The sequence below is a fragment of the Podarcis erhardii genome (assembly GCF_964252035.2).
Source record: "Podarcis erhardii genome assembly, chromosome: 2".
Classification (NCBI taxonomy): Eukaryota; Metazoa; Chordata; class Lepidosauria; order Squamata; family Lacertidae; genus Podarcis; species Podarcis erhardii.
In genome coordinates, this window is record NC_138498.1 from 41,727,008 (window position 1) to 41,754,773 (window position 27,766).

Here is a 27,766-nt window from a genome sequence, read left to right on the forward strand (position 1 = left end):
AGATATTGTATTCCCCGAAGCTCACAGAATCACACTGCTAAGTATGTAAGAGTCCTTTGGATCATACCAAAGGCCCATCCTGTCCAGCATCTTGATTTTCACCGTGACCAGTCAGATGCTTAAGAGACGCCTACAACAGAATATGAGCACAATAATTAACTCTCACTTGTTTCCCACAGCTCTGGTATTTAGAGGTAGACTGCCTCTGATCCTGGAGTTAATCAGGATCAGCTATCCCGATTAGCAGCATTCGATAGCCTTATATCATCCATGAATTTGCCTAATCTCCTTTCAAAGCTAAGTTGATGGCAATTAGCACAACTTGTTCATCCTGTTTCAACAGAAGAGACTGGCATAAGGTGAGTAGAAGTTTACAAGAGTTTATTTGACAGATGTCTGGATTTAGTCCTATCAAATGGATCCTGCACAGTTACATACTGCTCCTGGTTCAGTTGTCAGCCCATCTAACAAATAAAAGAAAACGGAGGGAGGGGGAATAAGAAAATCCACAACTTTTTTCCCACAAGTCATTAAATATATTCATATATATAACCATAATATATTAGTATGCATTGTAAAGAAACATTGCCCCAAAACTATATGTAATAGTCATAACTAAACAACATTTACAATTCATGATATTAACAGGAATAATCAAAACACAGCTGATTCCCCCCCCCCCCCGCGTAATAGGGGAAAGGTAAGATGACCAAGGGAATGAGCATACAATGAACCAGCTAAAACAAAACATAAAATGGGGAGGAAGCCATTGTTCAATGCTACTCATGAGTGGTGATTGTTTTGGCATTTCAGCTGCTTCTCAGAATGGTTTGTGTTGCCCTTTTACCATGTCAATGTAGAGCTTGGAATGTTTCTCAAGAAGACCTTGAATGTAGTCTGCTGTGTGGCACTCCTAGAGCAGGTGCAAGGCATCAACTTCCTTTTTTTGAGATTCATTTAAATACTAAATTTGGTGGTAGTTTTACTTATTTTCTCAACTGCAAAAAAAAATTAGTTCTTTAGGAAACTACGACTTGCCATTCTGCTTCCTAAACCACCACCTTTGCTGGGCTGTTCTTGCTGAGTTCTAGTCCCTTAAATTTTGGCTGTGAAACCAGCAGGAAAGGATTATTGACCTTCTCTGTTATGAAAGGTTGCCTAACTGAGTGTTAGCCTCCGAATAAAAAGGACAACCCTAAATGTAAGAGACAATCCTGACCATATACTACCTCCTAAACACATTTGATGGTGTAGAAAATAAGTAGCCCCAAGTATGCTGAGGCTGTGTTGCTGTATTTCTGTTTTAGAGAAAAAAGAGAGAGGGGTTCTAGAATGTAAGCCAACCCCCCCCAAATATAACTCCTTTTATTTCATAGTCTACTGATTGAAGCTGAAAGTCTCTCTGACTCTCCTATATGCTCATTGCAGTATACCTAGACAGGTAAATTCTTTAAATGTGGGATGTGCAAAACAAACCCTTAAGCCTGCCAATATAGATGACAAGGAAAAGGCTTTTCTTACTAATTTGGGATGAGGAGAAAGTAATCTAAAAAATTACATTTCTGGTTAATATACAGTTTCTGAGTTCTAGCCTATTTTACATTTTGTACTATACAGTCAGCATTCTTGGTTTTCTCTATAAGCCCCACCCCCTTGGCTGCCTTTTGCTATCTTGGTGTCTCCATGCCCCTTTACATCTCTCTAGGATATCGGTGTCCACTATGGAAGCGCAGGTCATTTTCCAGCTGTCTTATAGGGGATTGGGCAAACGGTGAGGGTATCTGTTTGTAAACATTGTTTTGAGGAATTATTTAGTGGTTATCAGTACTAATTCCCAAAACCAAACATAGAACTGGCTCCTGAATGCTCACAGGAATATATATGTGCTGCTGTGTAGTTAAGATGCAGAACAGAACTGTCAAGGGGAAACGACATCACACCAAGATCTGTATTGTAGCCAGAGAATTCCATATGGAAAGCGAGGAACGAGAGGTTTGTGTCAAGGAGAAGGATGCACTCGTCAGGCTGAGATGGATTTTTAGGAGCTTTGATTTTTCTTTCTGAATTTTCAGTCTAGGATAAAACTTTTGTCAGACTACTAAGCACGTTATATGAAAATCAAATTGTTTTCTGTTCAATGCTGGAACACTAATGAGAACACAGACAAAAGCCCCCCTCCTCCCTGTTACCTTTAGGACACACAGAAAATATGCAGTCACTGAGCTACCCCACAGGGCACAGCTCAGAGAAGAGTCTGAACCTGACTAAGTTACAGCTTAGGCAGAGTATCTTTATACCCTGTTTTACCCAGGCTGTGTGACTTGTAAAACCCCTGCTTTCCATTGATTTTAAAATAAAAACCAGGCTTTTCGAAGGGCTCTCTGTTTTCTTTAGTGTCTAGGTTCTATATGAAAAATAGATGCAATTTTGAGAGGAATGTTTAAAAACATTAATTAAAAAAAAATTCAACAGTAGCAAAAGTGAAGATAAACAGAGGGTTTCAGTTCAGCTTTAAACCCAATTACTACTTAAAAAATGAACGTTCCATACAGGAGTACCTACCTCACCACTGATGTTTATCACTAGTGGGCCTGCATTCAGAGTCTATATCGGTGCTAAGATTTTACAGGCCGCTCTTTCAATACAGTACGCTTCAACATGTTGCTAACACAAGAAAGCTGATGGCATTTGAAGAGTTTTGAGCAGTGGTTTTCAAATTCTGGTCCTAGGAATCCTAGAGTTCCTTAGAAGGTTATTCAGGGTTTCTCCTGATGAGAAGCAGATCCTCTTCGCTCGCATTGCACAGACTGAGTAGAATGCTGGGTGGGCTCTGGGGAGCGTCTCTCAGGTAGGCCCAACGAGCATGGCGGACATTGCACAGCAACAGAGTGCACAGTTCCTCAGCAGACAAATCAGTGTAGAACAGGTATCCTGAAGATAAGAAGCTCGAAAACCAATGACCTAATAAGATGCAGCTTTTCCGGAGTTACTTACTTTGGTTCTGTCATGCAGCAGAATGAGGTGGTAGAATCTGGAGGTGATAAAATGGATTGTACTACTCGTGGGTGAGAAAATAACCATTTTGAATGCTGCCCGGCATGCAAAATTTCCTGCAAGTTTTTTTAAAAAGGAAACAAACTAGCATGTCAGGACAGTTCTAGCTCTTCCTGCTGTGCTACTTTTCTACATTCAGGGAGTATTTTATGGAGGGAGTCACTCTAAAATATAGAACCCCACTATCTATATTATGTTACTTAATTTCACAGTATGAGTAGATCAGGGCAGTGTGTGGCTGAAAGAGGACATGGCGACAAGCCCTTTTTGTTTCAGTTATTGGCTTGGCTCTTTTTTGTCTTCTATTTTAGTAGGTTAACTAATTCCCTCTGAATCTAAAATGAGAGTCAGTATGAACAACACTGATAAATGTACCTCAGCTGTGAGAATGTTCTGCATATTTCTTTTTCAGCAACTAGGTTCATATAAAGAAGTGGGAGCCCAGAAACTCTCAACAGTGTGCAGAGCAATTGAGTCAGAGCACTTCGTTCCCACCCCTTGCCTTCAGCCAGGGATCCTAACTCCTGTCCCCCCTATTCTCAGCTTCCCCGGCATCTGGCCACTTTACACCTATTTGTGCTACAGTTTGTTTTATGGTAGTTTATGTCATTATATAAATATTGTCAATTGCTATAAAACAAGGCAAAACCACTGGAAAATGTCATTAAAAGGATGTTTCCATATTTCCTAATAGGAAACATCTTGGGGAAGTTTGTATTTTGCAGAGCAGGCGTCCCTGAGCTCACGCGTGAACCGCCTGCCTAGACAGTCCTAGTTTGCAAGTTAGGGCTGATGGGAGATTTGCATGAGTGGAACAAAAATCTCCTTCAAATGGAAGTTAGGGGAAGGAAAGCGTAGAGAGCTGCTGTGGGAGTGTTTGAGAGGGCATCACCTTTATTCTAGGTATGTTATTGGCTGCAAAACATACATTTTGGGTTCTTACAAACATGAGTTTCCTTGCCCAAAGTGACACTCCTTGCTCCATGTAAGCATTAGCAACACTTTTGTTCTTTTGTGTCTTTCCCCACTTGGTCTTCCCTGGAGCAGGTATGGTACACATCTTGGTCAATTCATTCCCTGCAGACAGAGCCAGCATACAGGACTGTCTGCTCAGCAACCCTCCTGGTAAAAGAGAGAGCACTGAATGGATCTTACACTGAGATATTAATGACCATTGCTGTGGAGAGGCACAAAAGTGGGAGCTGTGTGTGTGTGTGTGTGTGTGTGTGTGTGTGTGAAGAATCAGTTTGAATCTATGAATGGTAACTTTTGCTTTCTGCTTTTGAGATGAGTATTGATAGTCTAGTGGGTGTCTAAAGAAGTTATTACTACTTAAAATTATAGACAGAGTTTATTTCATTTCCTAGTGAATGCATTTAAAAATAATAATAATATTCCAGTGGTCTCAGGGTAGGGCTATGTTCACAAAAGCAGCAGTGCAAGGACAACTCCTAAAAATCCGAGTCATTTATATTTGACTAATTCTTTAGATTACCCATTAGATCGGTGGTGGTCATGTTTTCAGATATTGCTATTAAGTAATTATTATTTCAATTGCTCCATCGATACTTCATAGCTGTCAGCTTTCTTTCCTTAGCAGAGTGCCTTTTAAAGTCAGGCAATAAGACCTTAGTCTGGGGCTGCATTTTCAAGAAAGCATACCCCTCTACTGACTGCAGGGTAAGTAGCTTATATCTCTGTGAACTTTCATTAGATTCTTATAAAAAGGTGACCCAGTCCATTAAATGCTGCATGACAGATAAGGGATGAGCTACTCAGGCTGCTTGTTTGCTGTTCATTTGCTTGTAGCCCCAGAAATTGGTTTCAAGCCATGATCCATACGCTCCATCTTTCCAACCAATAAGAACATGATTTAATCTCCTTTGGAGGAGATGTATTCAAAGGGCAATTTCTGTGCAACTTCAGCATCTCTCTTTATATTTGCTTCAGTGACAGGTTGAGTCCTTTCTGTGCCTAGACTTTAAGACTAGTTGATGTTAGAGAACTTAAGGCAGTTGGTCATTCTTCTGATTAGACAGAAATAAAGAGAGAAGGAAAGTCAAAGGGGACGATGGGAACTAGTAACTGGCCTAACATTTGTTACTATGGTGAGTAGGGTCTCGCATGGCTGTCCTTCTCTAAAGTTGTCACTTCTCACTACATTTTGTGTTTTTTCTGTATTGTGAGGTACATAATTGGCATGTCTCACAGAAGTTATTAACCCCTCCTTTGCCCCCCACCCCGTCACACATAATGCAAAGTGAGCGTCTTGCCAGTGACCCTAATCCCATTTGCGTCTGCTTCAAGTCCTACGCAAAGCAGTATGTTCAGTCTCTCTTCCCATCTCCAGTTCTCTCCCCCTAGGCTTTCTTGCACTTCCCCTTCTTTTCCCGTTGCTGGAACTTCCTCAGTCGCCTAGCCCATGTGTCCCTCCACTGTATAACAAGGCTGCTTTTGTCTGCCACGATGCCGTTCTGGTCAGGGGAATCCTCGTCGTGGCCCAGCAACAAGTATTTCTTCATGGGTTTGATTTTTGGGCACTTGCAGGCAATGTCCTTGGAGCGTATCCAAAGGAACTGGTCACCGCGCCGTATCCGGTTTGTCCCTTGCTTGTACACAGAGATGATGTTGACTGTGAACTTCCACCATTCTCCAGCCTTATCTGCTTTCAGGATGTGGATCTGGACAGCTGGGAACAGAAAGCCAAGAACAGGGACAATCAATTTAACACCCCAGTTCTCCTCTCAAGGACAAAGCAAATGTTGCTTGAACAGCAGTGGTTAACCAAGAGCAATCTAGAAATACGCATGAAGGACGTCACATTGCTGTAAATGACAGACTTGTAAGTTACACAATAGAAATGTTCTTAATGTCCTTTATGGGGTAACTGATTTGATAGGGGGATGCTGGGGATGTAACTGCCCAGCTGCATTATGTTACCTAGAAAAAGTGTGATATGTAGTAGATTCCCTTACAATGCCTTCTCTTTGGAAATTGACCCATTATATACATCTATTTTAAATGGGATTGAGTATTTATCCAGTATTTTCAAATGGGTAGACCGTATGTATATAATCTGCAGATGAGAGGAGTTGCCTGTACTTCAGAGTCTGTTCCCAAACTGGAAGGTCATTGGAGGGGCAGTGGGGGACTATCGGCATCTGTCTGTCATTGAAGTAACTGGTCTTTTTGTCCTTGATAGATGGTCATGAGTTTAGTTTTAAGAGAAGAGTTGCCCTTACTTGTATTGCATTCCGATTTCATTTGATCCTGCCTATTTTTTCTGGAGTTGTGACTGAAATGTGCATTAGAGAGAAAGAGAGAAGCCATCCCATTTTTCCTGATTGTAATAAGTCACTTTCAGTTTGGTTAACTACTTTGTTCCAGTCTTTGCCTGCCCCAAGCAAATTGGCATTTGGGAATAATGTATCCAGCTCCCTTCTGCCTGTGGAGACAAGTCTCTCCCTGTCCAACTCTCCCTTCTTTTCATGCTGGGCATCTTGACCTCTGTGGTCTGTGCTAGTGTCCCACATTCCAAGTCTAAGTATGATGGTAACCGTTTCCATGTTTCCCTTACCTAGGGATTTGAGGCTCAATGAGAACTTTAAAAAAATAAATAAAATGTGAAGGAAGTCAGGGTCTTGTTTGGCTGAAGTCATGAAAGGTGGCCATGGTAACAAAAGGCACCCCTTTCATTTTGAGCAAAAGGTTGGGGGGAAGGGAATTAAAACCCACCAAGAACTTTGCCACACTGTTTGGGTTTTTGGCATGTACTGGGGCTAGCCTGTGAAAAGAATCTCGCTGCAATGCATCCCCACAGAGCAGAGTCCCTACCTTTTAACCCAATGCTTCTAGCTCATAAGCATGCAAGATTTGTCACACTGGGTAGGATGAATAGACTACCAGTCTACTGCCTTATCTCCAGTAGCAGCCAGTAAGGGTCTTTTAATAAAATGCCCTGCCTTCCTAGAAGTACTTGCGATAGTATACAGAAATGAAAAGGAAATCGGGTGACCCAGCGAAAAGTTTACAGATGGGTTAATCAAATCATAAGCATAGGCGCTGATAGACTAACCAAATCATCTCAAATGCACAAGATTTTCATGGTTAGAAAAACAGCCCCAACCTAAAATCTCAATGTTCAGTGTTAGTAATGCTGGGTAGAAACCATTCACAGCTTTGCTTAAAATAAAGATGATATATGCTGCGCACCAATTACTTTTATTAAATTACCTTATAGGCTACAGAATCTTTATCCTAAATGGATACTAATACAAAGGTTGAGGAAACTCAGCTGAAAGACCTGAGCAGTACTCATGTAAGTCTCCAAAAGGACTGACCTAGAGCTGGCTCCCCACAAACTAAGCAACTTCTTCTGGTGTGCCCCCTCCAAGTCTTGCTGTGGCATTGAACAGCTTCCCAGGATGGTCCGTTTTAAGACTCACTTTCAGCTGGGGTTGCATAGTTCCTCCAGGCTTATCCATGGGCTTCACCCCTCTTGGGCTGCAGAGCAACTCCCCTTGTTTTGAGAACAACTTTTCTTTCACACAGAAAAAGTGGGCAATCAATCTGTAAAGTTCCTATGCTGTCAAAAGCACAATTTTGATGCGAAAATTGAAGCTGGCGACTGTTCAGCTCCATCCTAAGTAGGCTAAGTACTGCTGAAAAGGGAAGTGGCTGTTTGAGAATTCTTCCTCTGCCAGATTAGACAACTGAGAGGAGTCACACCCACAGTAAATGATGTGACAAGGGGGAAGATCTTAAATCATTTTGGAAAGCAGAGCATTGCTTGATATGTGGGAGTAGGGTGATTGTTGGCTGGAGTGCTTCAAGTTGTTGAAAATAAAGAGAGCAAGGGGTATTTATAGGAGGTTCAATTTAAAACCCAGTGAAGCTAAACTGATTTGGATCTTTGGTGTTCTTTTTTACAAGGTTGTGTTTCTTTATATTATTTTATTTATTTCATAAAATTCATACACCCTCAAGTGGTTTACAAAAAGATAAAACAATAAAGATGTGAAAAAATCACGACCATACTTTAAATCATACAAAAGTTAAAATACTAGAAGTTCCAAACTCAAGCATATTTGATCTTCCAGGAGGAAAACAATTCCTGCAATCTAAAATCAAGTGATGTTCCTTAACTCCACAATTATACTCTTCCCCTAGGCTGACTCTCAAAATTAACATCCCCATGTCTTACATTGTCAGGATCAGAAGGACAGCATCTACCAAGGCATTGTGTGAATAGGGCCACTAGGAATTCTTATGCCATACCAACAACCTCCACAGGCCTCACCATTAACATGGATAGCAGGTATAGGAAAATGAGATGCACCGGAGTCTACTTAGTGTGGGAGCTGGCAGTTTCCTAGTATTCAGTAGGGAGGGGCAGGTGGAGGAAATTATGGTTCTGGTCTGGAGAAAAAGGGATAATGGCTATTAATTAACTCTGGAGTGCCAAACTCAAATGGACTGGAATGGGGAAAATACTTTGATTGGATTGAGGGGTTGGGGGGAGGATGAGGGAGCCAAGGGTTAACTTCTGAAAAGCAAGGTGCTGGGGTTCAAGCCTTCCTGTAAGCTTGGAAGTCTTACTCCTTAATCCTAGATATGTTGGGGCTTGTTCAGGTTGCTCTGCAGTGAAGGAAATACACTGAGAAAGTTCAGAGGCAAACACTTTTTATTTCTTCCACATAATGATCTGGTATCAAATTCAGGTGGAACTGCATTTTTGGGTTTGTTTCTTTTTAAGTGAGTCTGGTATCTGTATGTGGTGGGTGGTGAAGTTGGCCTTCTAATCCATTTGAGTTTGACATTCCTCTTTATTGTTTCCTTTGTGAGTGAAATTGCTTCATCGAGAAGCTGAGTATAATCCAATCAGTTTCATTTCCATCACTTCACTATTTAGCACCAAGAGGAGTCACTATAATTTTAAATGGCTTCTTCTTACATCTGGGACCCTACCTGCTCTAGCAAATATCAGCAAACCTTATATGAATCTGACCACTATAAATATTTCCCAAACACCCAAGAGTGATACAAATCCCCCCCCCCAAATTGGTTGACAGATCAATTTATGAACATTTTGGCACTGACTTTTCTTTTGCTTGGAGATCACTTGTCTCAAATAGGGCTGCCATATGTCCAGATTTTCCCAGGCATATCCAGAATACTGCAGTTGGCAGCAGTGTCCAGGTGGAAATCGGGAAAATCAGGACATATGGCATCCCACGTTGCTGCTTTTCCATTAAAATAGTGATTTTGCCCAAGAAGCTCAACAACTTTGGGCCAAAAAAACCCCCTGAAACTCAACAACTTTTCTGTTCGGATTTTCACTGTTTGAAATACGTCAACCCTAGTCTCAAACTGTGATAATCTAAGGCACTGAATATTTTTAATTATACTTGGATTACAGTGGTACCTCGGGTTAAGTACTTAATTCATTCCGGAGGTCCGTACTTAACCTGAAACTGTTCTTAACCTGAAGCACCACTTTAGCTAATGGGGCCTCCCACTGCTGCTGCTGCGCCGCCAGAGCCCAATTTCTGTTCTTATCCTGAAGCAAAGTTCTTAACCTGAAGCACTATTTCTGGGTTAGCGGAGTCTGTAACCTGAAGCGTATATAACCTGAAGCATATGTAACCCGAGGTACCACTGTATATCTCAAGATGCTGCCATCAACTAACTGCTTTTTTAAAAAGCATATGCTGCACTGTCATGCAACCTCCCTGCTTCACCTTGCAGTCCCAGTGCGGCACTGCTGATTGCAAACCCAAGACACAAAGGTCCGATCCCTGGCATCTCCAGGTGCAGAAGGAGAAGAAGTTTGCTTGAAACCCTGACTGTGTAAGGCAGCTTCCTATGTTCATAGAGACCTGTCCAACTAGTCCACATAGAAAAATTACAAGCAACATTCAGCAACAATGATATGCCTGCTTCTTAGCCTCAAAACCACAGGCACACTCCGATTCTCTACCAGCAAAGTTGTACTGCACAAAATGATACAAGGCAGCCTGGCCATGCTTGGAAGCAGTAGTTTACTGCTAAACTTTAAAGTATGGTGGGAGAGGGGCTCTGGCTTCAGTTAAAATGAGGACAACCTATCCTGAATTATGCTGGATTTAGCCTTCTGCCCCCCTGCGATAGTAACACAGACAATCCTACAGCTGCTGGCACATCCTTCCACAGCCTGTCAGAGTAGAAAGGGAACAAGTCAGCATTTGGTTAAAGGAAAGAACTGACAAGCCAGCTGGTTAACAGGGTTGGTAACCTCTCTCAGCAGGGAAGGAGGGAAAATTCCACCAGGGGCAGCATCTCTGTTCCATTCATGGCTGAGCTTGTGCTGTGAGCTACAAAGCCCCCCTCCCAGTCAAATCAGCACAAGCAAAGTGGATTAGACTGAGCCCTGGCACCAGGAAAAACGCGATGGGCAAAAGAATTGGGATTGGTAACTGGGGGCAAGTGGATGAAGCAAGCAGCAGGTGCCCCGTAAGCAGCTCTGCAAGCCTGCTGTGCTCTAGCAATGTACCCCCTGAGGGGGAGAACAAAATAAAATGAGTCACAGCTTTCACATTGAGCTTGCTGCTGCCTGGGCCCCCGATGACACTAGTTTCCGACATGGTGTGGCTTGTGTCCAGCTCCTCGCTAAAAATATCTCAGGCATGCACCATTGGGAGTATATGAGCAGAAGAGGGCAGGGGTCCCCAGGCTGCCATCGGCTCACGGCCCTTACTGTGCAATTAAAATAAGCAGCAGACTTGGTGTTTGTAAACTCTTCTTTTAAACTCTTGTTTAGAGAAGAGAAGGCCAAGTCAGCCAGGAGTCATCTTTCTTGGAAATTTAAAAACAACAACAGGGGGGAAAAACCTTCATGCATGGCCAATTTACACAGCCCAGGCCATCTGGGAAATAGCTGTACAATAAGCTGAGCAATGAGCAGAGCTAGGATACGGCCTATTTAAGCCAGGAACACCTGTGGTGCTGGAAAGACGTCTCCAGAGAAAGGACTGCATCAATAAAGAATAGAAAATAGAATCCACCAAATCCTTACCTACTACCCTGTAGGAGTTTGGTTGCCATTGCCTTCTCAACCTCCGTTCTTACAAGGATTTTAAATGCGGTGTTGAGGATAGATGCATATCCTTTGAGTGCAGGGCCAAGGCTCTGTTCTTCACTGTGCTGTTAACCAGCCACCAGGTGGCATTGCAGCACTTCAGGCAGCTGAGAAACTGGCAAGGGTCACAATCAGGGAGGAGGCACAAACCTCTTGTATTTCCTCCGCAACGTTACTAGTTACGCATTTATAAACACGTTATTTGAGGGCTCTTAACTGCACCTAAATGTTGTAACATGGATGCAGCGCCACACACACAAACCAAGAAATCTTGCTCACTGTAAAATTCCCAGACATGTAGCAAAACCTTTTAAGTTCTTTAGGAATTATTGCTTGGACCGACAATATCTGATTGCAATTGCCCAGAGGTTTGACCGCAAGACAATCTCTCCCCACAAATGCTAGGAGTTGCTTTCTTACTCACAATACGTCAAAGACTTGGGAACAGAGGAAAATTCAATAAATTCACTGAGAGTTCCCCTCGTTCACCTTCCCATCCTCTCCAGATGTCCACAGGCCCTGAACAAATATGTTTGATATGGTCCTTCATTCTTTGAAAGTATCTAAGCCTAGACCAGGTCATTCTAGTTTCAACCCCTCTCTGGAGCAAAGTTTGTCATTATTATTATTATTAAAATCTTACTTTTGAAGTGGGGCTAGAAAGCTTATGGGGTTTACCTGTTACATCTGAGTTTAATATTGAAGATTTACGAGGTTTAATCTCTGCTTTTTGTGAAGGGTGTGACCCATCCAGTCACTTTCCTCCTTTGCAAGATTTAATTCATTTCCCCCTCTATCCAGTTTTATGGCCACCCTGGCAGGGCACATTTCTGCACAACTTGCCTTTATCACAAAGATACCCATGCACTACATATGGATGCACTTACACCCAGGATTCGCCATGAACAAACTGCCACCCCAGAAAACTCCCCCAAAGCTCAGAAATATGGTTTCACCATATTAATGTTTGGAAGACTAGCTATTAGAACAGCATATGTTTCCTCTCCCTCTTCAGCTCTATCCTCAGGAGTTTTGGGTTTCTATGTGGAATACTTTTTTTTAAAAAAAGGTCTTTTGAAAACATATTTTTTTATTTTTCCACGTACTGCTGCCAAAGTGCCTTTCAACAAAGAGGATGACTAACCAGAGTCTCCATGAAAGAAGGATTTTTCCAAGGAAGGCTGAAGGTGGCAGGACGGTGATACCACCTTTTGGGATAGGAACCCCCAGACTCACTCCTCACCCCTGCTCCTTCCCCAAAAATAAATAAAAATGACAATTGATTGGTGGGAAGGCAGTGGGAATTGCTAGGCTCCTACTGGTGATTTGTGAGTCAAAGGGAAGTCCTGTTTGGCTGGTTCTCTTAAGTACCAAATAGGGCCTCAAATGATTTATTATTTATTTTTCATCCATTTGCTTAGTGACCCTAATGGGCCATAACCAGAGGCATCCCTGTTGACCAAGCACCTTGGAAAAAGAAGTCTACAATATTTTACAAATGCATGGAAGTGAACTAGATCAAAGTGACTGCCTGCCTGAGACACTGACATTCCATCTGCTGTCTGGGGATGAAGGGGGGGTGCATGTGTGTCCAGGCAGCAGAGGAGAAGGAGTGGTGTGAACAATGCATAAGAATTAAGAGATTAAACAGCCCAGGAAACTGAGACCATCTCTTGCCTTTCCCAGTCCAGGTGTGGTGCTGCGCAAGCACACTAAGGTGCAAGGGAAGTTTATTCCCTTTGGATGCAAACTCGTCTGATCAGAAGGCGATGGTTACCTGGGAGTATAAAGGTGTCTCCATGCCCCACCAGATTCGGCCCAAACTTACTGCTGTTGCTTTACCTTCTTCTCCACATGCCTATTTATGCATTCACCCACATCTCCCTCAAGCCCAGACATCAGACGTGCCCAGTATGAGAAATGAGTACAATCTAGGGATGAGCAAATCTCTTCTCCCCCCCCCCCATCCCCCCATTCAATTTCATTATTATGCTGTGGTTTGGCTCTGCCCAGCATTTCATTCTGCCTGCCTTCCGGTTTAACTTGAAGAATTTCTGGGATTAATTTGGTGCATGTGCTGTATGCTGCAGTTTTCAGTTTGTATTTCTTCCCCTCTACCCTTTTTTTACAAGTTAGCACCAGGCATGAGTGTATATGTACACTGATTAAAACACAGCACAAAACAGAATATTTTTAGATATGAGCTTGTATAGTGCCCATTGTAGTTAAGACACTCTTAAAATGCAATTGGGACATAATGGTTATGAATAAAATAACAAGATATAAGCAGTTACGGGAGGGAGGGAGGGATTCAGTGAAGATTTTTAGGAGGAAATTGTCAACATTTTTGCACTTTGAAAGGAAGGAAGCAAATAAGTAGCCATCTCTTTTCATAGCCCATGAAGCAGTGGCTTCAGCACTGGTGTCTCATGGCAAACCCTGCCTTTTAGTATTCTGTGGCTATGCAATGAGCTACTTATAAACGTCCCAGAATCTCACACTCTCCAAGTCTACCAGCTCATTCCCCCCCCCCTCCCCAGGCTTCCTGTTGAAGTTAAGCAAAGTCATTAATTAATTCAACTTAGAGGCAAACCAAAGCAATTTTGGATTGAGCCAAAATAAAGGTGGTTGAAATTAAGTACCCTCTGGCATTATTCAGCTCCAAATATTTGAACAGAATTAAATTTGCTTATGAACCTTTTTTTTAAAGGTATAAATAATAGTAAGAGACAGGATTTTTCTTTGTTTTGTATTTTTAAAGACACACTCCCCCTTTTGAGCCAGCAAATTAAAATGATGATAAAAGCTCTATAGAAGCTAGTTGTCCAGATGATAGCACCCCAATTTAGCTCACAAGGGAAGTAACCATGTTCAATCTAATTAGGACCTGTTAGGATATTCAGAACTGCTATCATTCCATAAAGTTGAAGAAAACAGTCTCCTAATTGGCTTCCTGCTGGGAAGTCCGGGAAAAAGCCTTTATTGTCCCTCTGTGTAACCCACTCTGCACTTTCTTTGCAGCTGGACTGTTTTGAACACTGTGCTGCCCTCACCTAAAGGCATGGCTGCAAGAAACTTTCATGCTACTAGTACATGAATGTTACTTGGCGTATCAGGAGTTTTTCTCACAATCGTGTGTGCAAGGTCTCACATGCTTATTTGAATATCATTTGATTTTGAAGCACTCCTATCTGCAATCTGTTCTAAAACTGGAGGGGGGGGGGCTTGAAACATTTAAATACCTGCATTTAAATTTTCCTCCTGTCCATAGGTGGGACCCAAAAACTGAGAGGCAATGGGGTATGGTGCTTGTAATCTCTAAAGAATGGATTCTAGAAGAGCCAAAAGAGCAATTGCACCTGGGCTTAGATTGTGAGTTGAGAACACAACACCTTACCCTTCGGCATTAATTTAAGTGAACAGGCTCCTGGGACCTCCCCACCCCCGTTTCACTCAGCTTCAAAAAGAAACTGAGATGACATTTCTGATTTTATGAAGCATCGCCTTTTACTTTCCTAGGGAGAGTAAGGTTATGTAACAGCAGAGACAACTTAACAAAACAGAAAGTAACATCACACCTCAGTGCAAGAGAGGACAGAGAAGGTGGAAAGTACAGAAGTACAAGATGGCTTTAAGCTAGATCAGAACTGAGTACTGAGGGGAGGCAGGACTGGCATCAGAAATGGGATTATTTGGGCACCTTCAGAGACACTGCAGTTCCCCCAGGGTTCTTGATCATGCTGCTGCTCAGTGCTGTCACTGCCCCTTCACCTGCCCTCTCTGAGTATGCAAGCAGTAACAAGGGGGAGGAGGAGATGTAGGAATATCCAGCCTTGTGCTTTCCCTCTGGGTGGTTTTGTGGGTTGGGTCCAGAGAGGGGAGAGTATGTGAATGAGCAGTAGAGATGGAAGGAAGGGTGATGTGGGCTCTCTCAGGGAGTAGGCCTACTGAAGGCATCTCTTCTCCCCCCGCTCCAAAAAAAGAGAAAAGGCTAGAGCTGGCATTGAGATGTGTGCTGTGCTGTGCTAGATATAGCCTCCCAACTCATGTTTGCGCATAGCCATGTGACTCTTCTTTGTGGCCCTGGTTATGAATATTTATTGTGGAAGAAAGGGAGGAGGGGCTTTCTCATTTAGGCTTCAGAACACATTTGCCTTTTTTGTAAAAAGCAAGTCGACACAACAAGCTTTTGCATTTGACCCTCTCAATGGGGGACTGGCAAAGAAACTAACAACAGTACTTTTTCACTAAATGTCACATACATGCACAGTCTTCACACTGTCCTTCCATGGGAAAAGGATGTGATAAATTATTCAGGGTTTATCTCTGCAAATGCAAGTTGGAATTTTGTTTTGCTGGAGTGGGCAGGTGGCCATGGCCTGGTGAAGTGGGAGGAGATTTTGTGTACAAGGAGAGGGCCGTTTTGTTACTTGCCTGTTATTTGGTGCAATCTTGCTCCCATGAATTTGCAATAAGCTGCCTAGATACAAAGCAAAATCCCAACACGTCCCCTGAACAGAACAAACTGAGTTACTGCCAGAAATTCCCTTGTGGCAAGAAGGAAGTTGCGATGGCATGCTACCTTGAATTTAGTTCAGCATTTGCAATCACATCCAAAGTGTGCCTTAAGTTTCAAATGAGCAGAATGTGGTGCTGCTGCTGGAAATTCTGATTCAGTGAGGAAACGGGGGGGGGGGGGGGGAGAGGCAGAGGAATCTTTTCCAGAGACCTCCAGCAATCAGCATAGTTCATCATGTGCATACATGACCAATAGGCATACCAGCAGTTTAAAGGCTACATTTTAAAGTTCTGCTAGAATATAAACAGACCATGGCCAGGATTAGCCTGAGAATGAGATTAGGCTGAGAAAGCGATTGATTTTGTTACCAGTAAAACCAATAGTAAGGGAGCTAGAAGAAACAAGGGTGATATGCACAAGCCTAAGCAGGACATTCCCAATCTGGGGAGAACGAAATGCTGCCCAAGAGCAAACCTTAAGTGCTTCTGCCCCCAAGCATCTGCAGATGCATAAATAGTGTTAATGATAACAATTATTTTGAACTTCAGGCTTCTCAGATATGCCCAATGGTATAATAGTTAGACTCAAGTTGTATAGATTTTTGTACCACTATTTAAGCAAAGAAGGTACAGTCAGCAGTAATCTGGATAAATACTCAGAGGTTAACCATTGCTTATTTTTTTCAAGGGAGGGATCTGGTGTCAAAGAATGTTGTATAGAATTCTAACCTAGGCTGCATATGCACCATTCATTCAAAGCACACACATCCTTCCCCCCAAAGAAGAATCCTAGGAATGGTAGTTTTTTAAGGGTGTTAGGAACTAACAGTTCTTTAAGGGGTAAATACAATTTCCAGGATTCTTGAATCCAGGAATTTAGGGTGTCTAGCACCCACAAACTCTTAACTTTAAGGGTGTTAGGAACTAACAGTTCTTTAAGGGGTAAATACAATTTCCAGGATTCTTGAATCCAGGAATTTAGGGTGTCTAGCACCCACAAACTCTTAACATTCTCAAATACCTCCTGATCATTTCTACAGTGTTCTTAAACAGTAAGCAAAGTTAAACGCACCATACTCTTACGAATAAGTTGGGCATGCCTCAGGTACAGAATAGCCTATTAGTTCCTGTTGATGTCCTTTTAGTTCCTGTTCTATGGTTTTATGCACAGTTGTACATATTTTGACATGAATGGTCAAATGCAAACTAGTTAGGTTTCACATCTGTGACCATCTCTGTGTCCTCAGATGAAGCAAAGGATAATTGATGGCATATTACGTGATTGCTGACTTTTGCTGGAAAACCACTGACAAATCACATCAGAAAGGAATGCATAATAATAATAATAATAATAATAATAATAATAATAATAATAATAAACCATCAAGCAGCTTTTGCAAATTGGCAAACAAGGAAGTTTCCCTTCCTTTTCCCACTTTTCCTGCTTCTCTCACACTTTTGCTTTTTGCTTTGAACAGAATACACTGCCAAAAATACAAAACCTCCTGCTTTCTGCTGGGGCCTGGCTTCACTCTGGATTGAAGTTCCTAAGTGGAACTGACCACAAAGGAGTTTGCATTCCATGCTGATTCAGACAATCCCTGCTGCCAAACACTTGTGCACTCCCAATTGTTCCTTGGCAGTCATGGCTTTACTAGTCCTGCACCTGATGTCATATGCTATCATGTGAGTGGCAGGTGGGTGTGGCCAGCCAAAGCAGCCATATTTGGCTGGACTGATGGGCCTAATTTGGCCTACAGCATGAAGGTCTCTCTCCCTTCCCACACATACACAAAATATTAGATAAAAACCACCAACCAAATTGCCAGTGAGGCATTTACCATAATGTAGTTAGACCGTCAGTGAGTGACAAACTGAGTGGTCATTTGACGCTCTCTGAGCAAAACCAAACTGTCTACCTGCCACACCACTCCCACACCTTCCCAGTATTTATGCCCCTCTGCTGCACCCTTTGGCAGGGGCTTCCCAGGACTCCAGAAACAAAGGGTCCCAAATCCTGCTTACCACAAATGCAGGCCCAGGCCCATCAATTCTAGAGAGGAATCCAATGGCATTTCAGAAAACAAATTGAACTTAAATTGAAATTTCTGACATAAACAGAGGCAGATGCACACTAACTCTAGGGTGCCCTCGGGGAGGAGAGATGGTAGCTCACCATAGTCCTTTTTGCAATACTTCTTCATGTTGATCTTCAGTTTCCCTTTGGATGCCTTGCAGTATGAATCACAGTCTTCAGGGGAGCCGAGGAGGAAGAGACAGAAGAAAACATTAACAAAACAAATTAGTCTTAAAATGAATGAAAGACTTGGGAAAAGAAGGGAGTGTGTGTGTGAGGGGAGAAGCGAACAGTGAAAGCTGTAGCCCGCTATGAATAAGCAGCATGCCTGTGATATCCATCTGCCAGGACCTGATTGGGTCATCTAATGGGGGCATTCACTGAAAACCTTCCTTTCTAAAGAAAGTAACTCACAAAAGAAGCTATCCTCCTCTCCCTTTCCCTCCCCTCCTATCCCCGCCTGACAAATTCTTTAAGCTGTCCTCTGCAGGCTGCCACAACTTGGTTGCCTCCATGGGAGACCCCAGGGCCTCGCTTATTGTGCCACCCAGATCTTTAGAGAGCCACAGCCCCCCCCCCCAGTTCTTAAACTGCAAACTGGAGTCTGATTAAAGCCCACAGAGGCCTCTTTGTCACCCCCTAACCCAGACCTGTGTCAGGCTTTGGCATTCATAGCAAAGGGATTCTGGCTGGGGTCACTCCTCAACAAAAGGGGTCAGGGAGGAAATTAGCAGCCTATGAAGCATTAGCAAAGCCTTTGGCGTCCACTCTACTGGAGTGTGCAAATAAAATGCCCCAGTGGGACTGCTTCATTTCTATGGGCCTTACTGCTGTGATACGATGGATTTACTCCTCCTGAACATCATCCTGTGTTCCAGTGCCACTAATGTAATGCTGCGTTGAGTTTTTGGCACTGCCTCCATCCTGCTTTGGCTGTGCTAGAACTATTTTCATGCCACTTTTGAGCACTGGGAGTGCAGCTTGACCCTGAGCATGAAAAACTGTTATTTGCTGTGGCATTTCTTTCTTTCTCTCTCTCTCCAGTCTGGCAAGGCTGGGCTGCACATAGCTCAGCCTGCACTATGTTTCCCAGGTATGCCAGAGTATAGTGTTTCTACAGCAGTGTTCCTGCTTATCCAATTGGTGCACAGATGGGTCAGGAATTATACTTTGCTGTTAGGAAAACATATGATGATGGGCAACTTGCTTTTCTGCAGTGATTGATAAATATTATTTCATTATGTGTTCATGTCCTGCTCTTTCTTTAGAATGCTCAAATCAGCTAACATAAGTTTCCTACATATGACTGATCATATTCACCTCTTGCTTGTCTGCAAGCAGTATGCTCAAGAACGAGAGGCCCTATGACCACATAGGGGACTATACAATGGAAATGAGCAACTACAGCAATATTATTTACTGATATCCCTCCTTCCTAGCCAGAACAGCATCCTTTAAGGTTATAAATCCATATAGTATAATTACCTACCTGATTGTGTTGCAAACAGGATGTACAGATAAAGGAAATAAAAAATACTTAGAAATTTTCATATTTATACTCATGAACAATGGAGGAAGGGAAAAGTCGAGCCCCACCACATTCACACCTACAACCTCCCTCTGCCCTTCTTTTCCACCACTGCCTAATGCAGAGCTTTGCCTACCGATTAAAATATAGTTCAGTACAAATACAGTTCAACAGCTCTAATTATTGCCTAAGATAAGAGTGTATTCCTTGTGGAAAGACATTGGCCACATTAGGATTAGGAGGACCAGAAATGGAGAAGGAAGGCAGCCCCATACGGACAGTTAAAGCAATCTGTCCATTGCTATAAAGCAAACATCATGAAGGGTTGGGTGCTTCTTTCAGCCTGACTAATGCTCCTTGTTGTTCCTGGTCCATCTCTGACCATACAGTGAATTGTTCTGGGCCCATCTCACACTAATATATTTGTCCTTGAACTATTTACTGTGGAATAGTTCTGTGGATCTACTGACAATATATTCTAAAAAAAGACTCATCTCACCTAACCTCAGTTAACCACTAGCAAAGGCTGCAATTCAGTTACATTAAATGGGGGTCTTGCCATTGTCTTCTGTAAGAGTAGGGCTGCATTATTATAGTCATTTTCCAAGTCCTGGAGGAAAAGTTGAATTCTCTATCCCAAGTCAGAGCAAAAGCTTGAATGTGTGTTACCAGGTTGGCTAGAGCCCCCATCCACTGTGTTGAACACTGTTCTGACTGCTTCCAATTACTGATCCATCAACAGAAGCTGAGAGCATGCTTGGAAGCAGCAACAAAGAAAAGTAAGACAGGCATTTTCAACCAAGAGATGATAAAAGCAATTTTGGGTCAGTTTGGGGTTGAAACAAAGGTACTTGTATAATGTATCACGATGTATAATTGAATAATAAGTCAAGCTTTCGTTTAAGTTCTAAATGGAATTGTGGTTCAAATTCGTGTTTCCTTTTTGTTTATTTCTACCTTTCCCCAATACCTAAGAATATGCACTTTCTGAAGGAAAATTTATTTCTTATTTTTTCTATGTTTTCCCCTCTGCATGCCATTTCCTTTGTTGTGACAATAAAAGTACATTGTCTCAATTGAGTTGATAAATCACTAATATTTCTGGCTGATCCCCTAGGAACCAAGGCAAGGCTCAGAGTGTTGCATACAATACTGAGGTGGTGAGTGATCTCCCAGGCTTTAGGCCTTGGACTGCTGCTTGAGAAAATGAAATGTACACTGGCAATACCCCAACGGAACCTTATTTCTGCATGGAACTTCTGGCGTTATTGCTTCTAACTGTTTAGCATCACTGGTCTCAAGCTGAGCAATACTCTTCCAACAGAGATTCAGGATACACCCTTGCTTTTGACTTTCAGGCATCTCTTGAAGACTTGTTTAAGATTTCACTGATGGCAATTTCACTTGCCATTTCAATGTAACCCTTGAGAAGGGTGGAAGAGTACAACTCCAAATACTTTTCACTAGTATTCCTGCTTTCCTCATCTTGCCTCAAACTACATGTAGCCCCTTCACAATTGACACAGAAATTATCTAGCAACAACAGAGTGCATTTAGGTTATCTATTAAGGACAGTGTTGCTAACCTGTATGGCAATGTATGTCCACGAAACTGTCTGCAACAGCAATTAATATCAGCCAAAAATGTATAAATAATCACAGGAAAATTGAAAAGTGAATTATTCGCTTGTTGCACTTTCAACTTCTGACTCTGAGCACAGCTCAGCATTTATGCACAGAACCAAAACAGGACTACAGATGTGCTGTAGTAGATGATGCTTCTATCCCCCATTTCCTTCACTGTAACACAAGGCATGTACAGCATATTCACTCTCCTGCATCTTGATTCTCTCTCTGTTTTGACCAAGCACTCTTCTGGGGGTGGGGGGGATGTGAGAGAAGCTTTGTGGAGTGTGTCTACTGCCCTGACCAAGGCCAAAGTACCAGGGCTCAGCAAGTGGAAGTCCACTTGTGCAGTTTGTAAGAAGAGCAAGGCTCTCCAGGAGCTGGGGTACCACAGGGGAACACAACACACATAAACCTCCCCAGATTGGAGAAAATGTTAGTCTTATTTAAACAAACAAACAAACAACCTTGGCAAGCTGCAACCTCAAACCCAGCAATCTCTTGTCCAGTCAAAACAAAACAGATTTGGGAAATGGTACCTTTAATATATATATAATTTTAAAATCCTTAAAGCAGGATAAAAAGGTGTGGCGGCTGTTTTGTCTCCTTTGCAGCTTCAGAACATGTCAGGAGCATTTCCCCCCCTCCCCTTTCATATCTGTTAGCTTAGTTATTTTCTGAACACTTCCTTCACAAATCAGTGCACTCACCTTTTTTAGTGCTTCTTTTATTTGCACAGTGTGGACAGCATTAAAAACCTGTCATTGGGGTTTCCATGTGCTGGGCAGCAACTGACACACAGCCTTGCCTGAAAAACCTCCCTGCCCTGATCCTTCTATGGTCTACTAATCCTTGAACAAGGAATTCCCAGCATGCTGCTGTCTGTGCTCACAGGATGGTGTTCATGTGGAGATGGAGATCATAGGATAATCAGAATGCCTGGCACTAAAACCACACAGCACTAAACACTTCTTGAGCAACGGTGCTAGAGCTATTTGGAGCCTATGACAAAGTGCACTTCTTGTGTCAGCTGGGATGCATCATCCCAGATGGAATGCCAGATGCTTGAGAGACAAAGTGGACATGTTTGCAGTACATGATATTCTGGTTGTATTTTGTGGGAGATTGGTTCATATTGTTCACAGCACATCTGTTTTATTCCTTCTTCTGCTTCATGTTTTATTTCCCTATGTATGCACATTTCTTGGGGTTCATTTCTCAGGGCTGCTTTCCAGTTGCCCACTCAGAATGGTCATCATCAATAGCATCATCTTGATTTCTCAGAACTATTCAGCACTGTTGCACTTGTGTCTGATTCAGGAACAGAACGTATCTCACAGAGAGACAAACTGGGATGGGGAGAACACAGCAGCATGATGTCTCCGGGTTGTGTGGCAGCTACTATGGCTTTCCCATTATGAGCTCCAACATAAAATTTGCCATACAGTTTTAAGCAGGATAACATGCTTAGGTGAGACAGAACACTACAGATAATCTCCAAGTCACATGAAAGTTACCTGTGAAGCAGACTTCAGAGCTGATCTTTTGGAGGAGTTGGCTCTGTTTCTACAGCTGGATGAATCAAACACCCTAAATAAGAACATTGCTTAAACATTTTCCATGCCTGCAAAATTCCTTGTTCTCTTGTGCTACTACGTCACACCCAGTGTGTAGGAGCAGGCAGCACCTGTCTCCTGAAAAGATCGAACAACTAAAGATGACAAGAAAACTACCAGTGGGTACCATGAGCACACTTCATTAAAGAGGGATCAATGCATTTGCTTGGGTAGCTACTAAGCTCTATACAGTACAACACATAGCGAAAATATGGGCCAACGAGTCAACAGACAGCGTAATTGCAAGTTAATCCAGTCTCTGTGGAACTGCATGCTCCAGCTGCTTTGAGTTCCAGCTGCAAAGCCAGGTCTCCAAACCCCTTTATAAGAAGCTGCTTGACCCCAAATCCTGCAGCAGGCCACAATTTCAGCATGAGGTATAGAATGTAAGAGAAAGAGAAGGAGAAATGGTGTCATTGAACAATGGGCCAGAACTGTAATAAAATTCTGCTCTGAGGAGCAGGAAAAGAACTAGTAAAATTACCCATTCTCCATAGCTGATCACATCAAAGTGTTAAAAAGGAATGAGACACGAGGGTTGACTTTAGGTTTCCACTAAATCCCAAAACAAATTCCAGTATGGAGAATAGCCATTTCCAGATAAACCATCTGAACATTTTCAGACGTTTCTCCAAAACACAAATATGAGCCACATGGCCCTCCATAATCATGCAGCCAGTGCTGGAGAGAAAGGGTGCAATGAGGAGTCAAAAGCTAAAGCAGGAAACACCTCACAGGTAGGTTACCTGGGGTATTGCTTTTGCTAACCTTGTTCTTTTACTAACAGAATATCTGGCACCATTTCTATCTCCCATGTTAAAATACAATTCAGATAAAGTAGGCCAATCAGTTAGTGACGGTTCCTTACTCTTGCTACAAGAACTCAGTGATACGCAGGTCCCATCCCATCCTACAATTCTATGATTTTATGTTCAGGCTCAATCTGTCCTTGGAGTGAGTTTATTGGTTTTAATATCTTCAAGATCAACTTCAGAGCAGCAAATGGTTCCATGGGTGACAGTAAAAATGCTTTTGCAGAGCCAGTGTCTGCTTTCTCTGCCAAGTAGCTACAATTTCCTCCAAATGTTTTGCTGCTTCAAGCCTTTCATTGATTGAGCCTGCCTTTATCTTTGCAACCTTGAGGTGACGGGTCACTGAGGGGCTGGGGGCTGGAGATGCTGTTCCCACTGCAGAAAATGGCATGCATTGGTTCTGCCTTGGTACCACAATTCAGCACAAAGCCTGGGTGGATCTATCAGACAGAACGCTAAACTCAGTTTTATTTGTTCCTTTGACTCTGATATTATTTTATTATACCTCTCTTTAAATTTTAAAAAAGCGAAAGTTTTGTCAGTGGTGGAGGAAAGACAATAAACCAACTACATAAAGATTTTGAGTCTGGTGTAATATCTGAGGGGTCAAATGTCTCCTCTATTTAGAGGGTTATTTATTAAATATATGACATCACAATCACATGGGTAGCAAATCCCATCAAAATTTATTTTATTTGGTGGAGTTGGTGAACAGGCAAGACCTTTTTCTTTTTTTCTATTTCCTTCATTGTACAATGTACATTGTGTTTTTATATCCCATTTATAATTTTATAGATGAATCCATTTCATCCACTTCTGATTTTTTTTTTTTTTTTACTTTACTATCAAAAGGGACTTGTATAAATTATTTCGTTGTTAATGTTTTTTTGTGTGTGTGTTGGTGTATTGTCTGTTTCTGTTATTCAATTTTTAAAAAGCTATTCTGGAACCATTTAATGTATCTTTTTATTTTTGATTTTCAAGAATAGCATCACTCTTGACATGTCAAACATTACTCTTCCTTTTCTATAGCATTTATATCAGGCATGCCCATGTTAGAATGAATGCCATTATTGTAGAGATTTGTCCATTCTACTCTTTGTACAGGGCTTATCCGTATTTTCAAATGCTTAATACATAAATAACAGCAACAAACAAATAAACATCTATTTACTTTTGGCCTGGCTAAACATGTCCAGACTTCCTTAAACCTTCTAGCAGCTGGAGAATGGAAGTAAGAAACAAGAACATAGTTCAATAGCCATCTGGTTTTTACTTGCTTGCTTTGTAGCAGTAGAGACAATGGCTAAACCAAATGGATTTCCTCCACAGTTTGGCACTAGCTAAGGCCCGTACCAGCTGCTCCCCCATTATCACCTTTTAAAGTGTGCAAGGCTGCCTCTGTCTTGCAACTGGGCAGCATTTGTGCAGACATGTCATTTATAACAAGCTATACAAGTAACCAGAGCCAACTGTTATGTGAAAGCACTAGCTCTCACAATCAGGGTCTAAAACCCGACTGGTCCTCCCTGAATCCCAAAGCGATTGCGTGGTGACACTATTTTGCTAGTCCTAGGTTGTATATGCAAAATTACATTCTGTTGCAGGTGCAGTTCATATGCTCAAGGTGATTCCGAGGAGGTTGGCTAGATAATTCTACAGATTCACTAGAGCAGAGTTACAGCTTTTGTCCTGACAAATGCTAATTCACTGATACCAGCTCCCTCGGAGCCACACTGGATATTCTAAAGAAGCACACTTCCTCTCCCCATGCTTCCATGTCTCACACAAAGCAGGATAGATTGGCCCTGCCCTTCATAGATATTTTCCCCACTGTGTTTGTTTCTGCAGTGGAAGAACACGCAGCTCACCCATGGGGGTGAATATGCACCACACCCCTTTGGATGAAATCTAGGAGAATGGAAAGGGGAAGTTTGGCTTCCTCTCTCTTGCCACTTCTACAGCACGGCTGGCATGGCTCTTGGTCTGTTCATAGTGTTTGAGCAGCGTTGTAGTGCATCTTATTAGTAACTGTAACTTCCTAATTCTGAATTTTAAATTATTTGTAACCTGCCTTGGGATCTGCTGGTGAAGGGCCTGTAATAAATTTAACAACAACAATTGCAGAGACATATAATGTATTTTAAGAACAAAAGTCCTACTGAAGTCAAGTTGCAGAGTTCTGCTGCTCAAACTGGTTCAAGTGCCCTTGGTATGTAAAGCGTGGTTGGTATGTAAAGTTGGGGCAGAAGAGGATGTGCCAGATGCAAACAGGGAGCTGAAGTGAACAAGTAAAGCTCCATGAACCCTGCAGCAATCCCAGCAAAGCATAACTGCTATTAACCTCACCCTTGGAACAAGACCGAACAAATAAGCCCCTAGCAATATCCTTTCTTCTTGCTGAGCAAGATTGATTGAAAAACAAATTGGCGCAAATAAGGCATGAAATTAGATTAAAGCCTCTCACTTGGGGCTGCCAGGACGGAAATCAAGACTTGGGCAGGCTTCTGTGGGAGCCGAGGCACCATTAATAAATCTGTCTGTGGCCCCTCCTTGTCCCCGCAGCCTTACAGCCCAAGAGAATATACTCATAGCCACCACAGTATTATAATCAAGCAGAGTTTTCTTCTTGTTCATGGGTTGCCAAATGATAGTTCATGAGGGTGTATTTGTGAACTGGTGTGTGCTGGCAAATTTAAGAGTTCCTGATTACAGCTCCCTTTAAGGAATACAACCCTGCTGATTTCAGATCCGCCCAGTTAAAAACAGGAATAGGAAACCAACTTGATGAGATTTTTCCTACTGTCTGAACACAGGGCAGATTTTCTGCCTTGCCTGTCATTTGCAGATGACGGGGAAGACAAACAGGAATAAGAAACAAGTTAAAGGTGAGTTGAATCTTTTAGAAACCTTGCAAGATGACGGGGAGCAGAGGGGGGAGCACACAATCATCTGCTCCCTGGGCTCCCCAAATTACCCCAAAACAACAATTGTCCAAGTATTCAGCTCACCCTTCCAAGGGCTGGAATACACCTCCCATCTTTCAATCCAATGCAAGTCCAACTGTGCAAGACTTTAGCATATGAAAAGAAGCAGCAAAATACTTGTCCAAGGATAGACAGAAAATAGTATGTTGTCAGGAGTGGGACAATGAGTTGAACTAGATGCCACGGGGATCGTAGAAGTTTCTGTTTCTTGAGTGACAGCAGTACTTCTTTAAAATTCTTATTCTAGAAGCAGAGAACATACTGCTGGGGCTCCATAAAGGAAACTGATACCATCACACTGAAACTGGTTTTAAGAAAACAAAAAAGGAAGGTGGGTTACACTTGGGATTACTTCAGCCCTGGCCATCAGGAATTTGCACATTTTGTCTGGTCCAGATAGCCTGCTAAAATTTGTGATTGCCAGCTTCCTGACCCTCACTAGCAGGGGAGGGGCAGTGTCTTACCGCTTATGTGTTCCAGAAAACAGTCTGGAGGCACATGATACAATAACCTTGATTAAGCAAAGCAGTTCTGATCCTTGTGAATCCATGTATGTTAACTTGCATTCCATCACAGAACAAAAGGCATAAAACAACTATGTTGAGCTTCAGAGGCAATCCAGGCACTTGGAAGTGTGGTGTGAGAGAATGGATGATCCACTTCCTTTCTGTACTGAGCTTCAAGCTCCAGAGAAGAGCTGGAGCACATCCATATTGCACTGCACTTCCAAGAGTAGCAAATCCAGAGTAATACTACCAGTTTAAGAGAAGGGACTTGCACAAGTAACTGATGGCAGACTCTGCTCAATAGATTTTCACTACACAAAATTTCATTCATTGTTTCCTGGTTCACCCCACAGCTAAAAGTGCAAACTGCCTATGTGACTTCATAAAGCCAATCTTGAAGTGAAATCATTATACCATCTTTGGTTCCCACCTACTGTTTATTTGGGTTGGGTTGGGGAGTAAATTTACATATGGGACCTCCCTTCAGAACAAACATTTTATTTTTAAATCCTGCATCAACCCCTCTCTCACCCCCACCCCTAAACGATGATACAATTATTGGGAATTAGAATAGTATTGTAAAAGAATTGTGGGAAAGTGGCATATTAAAAATGCACGTCTATTTTAAATTACAATGAAGAATTTCTACTATATGGAAGTGTTTCAGAGGAGAATGGAATGCAGTTGTCAAGGGTACCCACACCTGCTTCCTTCCCTTCTAGCTTCTATCAAGATGCCCTATTGTGGAAAAGCAGCCATATCCACCCGCAAAACCAAAGCAGAATGAAAGGGCTCAAACCCAGAGGTGGCGGTGGGGTGTACAAAGGACTTTGCTTTATGTTTGACAGCAAGTCATAGCCCCCGGTGGGCGCCTTCTAACCCTTGTCATGACCTTCGGCTCCCTCCATTGTATGGGGGCTCCATTGT

General features: G+C 42.4%; 1 protein-coding gene across 5 annotated transcripts in view; it reads right to left on the reverse strand.

The window, feature by feature from the left end:
* Nucleotides 1–364: 364 nt before the first annotated feature.
* The window catches only part of NTN1 (netrin 1), a 131,107-nt gene continuing 103,705 nt past the window's right edge, over nucleotides 365–27,766 (reverse strand). For 4 of the 5 annotated variants that reach the window (XM_081848687.1, XM_081848686.1, XM_081848685.1 and 1 more), the window contains 2 exons: nucleotides 17,865–17,939; nucleotides 365–5,743 (listed from right to left, as the gene is read on the reverse strand). In XM_081848687.1, coding sequence (XP_081704813.1) covers nucleotides 5,415–5,743; nucleotides 17,865–17,939 — 404 coding nt within the window. In that variant the 3' untranslated portion in view covers nucleotides 365–5,414. The remainder of the gene's footprint in view (nucleotides 5,744–17,864; nucleotides 17,940–27,766) is intronic. The other variant, XR_014153091.1, reaches the window with a different exon arrangement.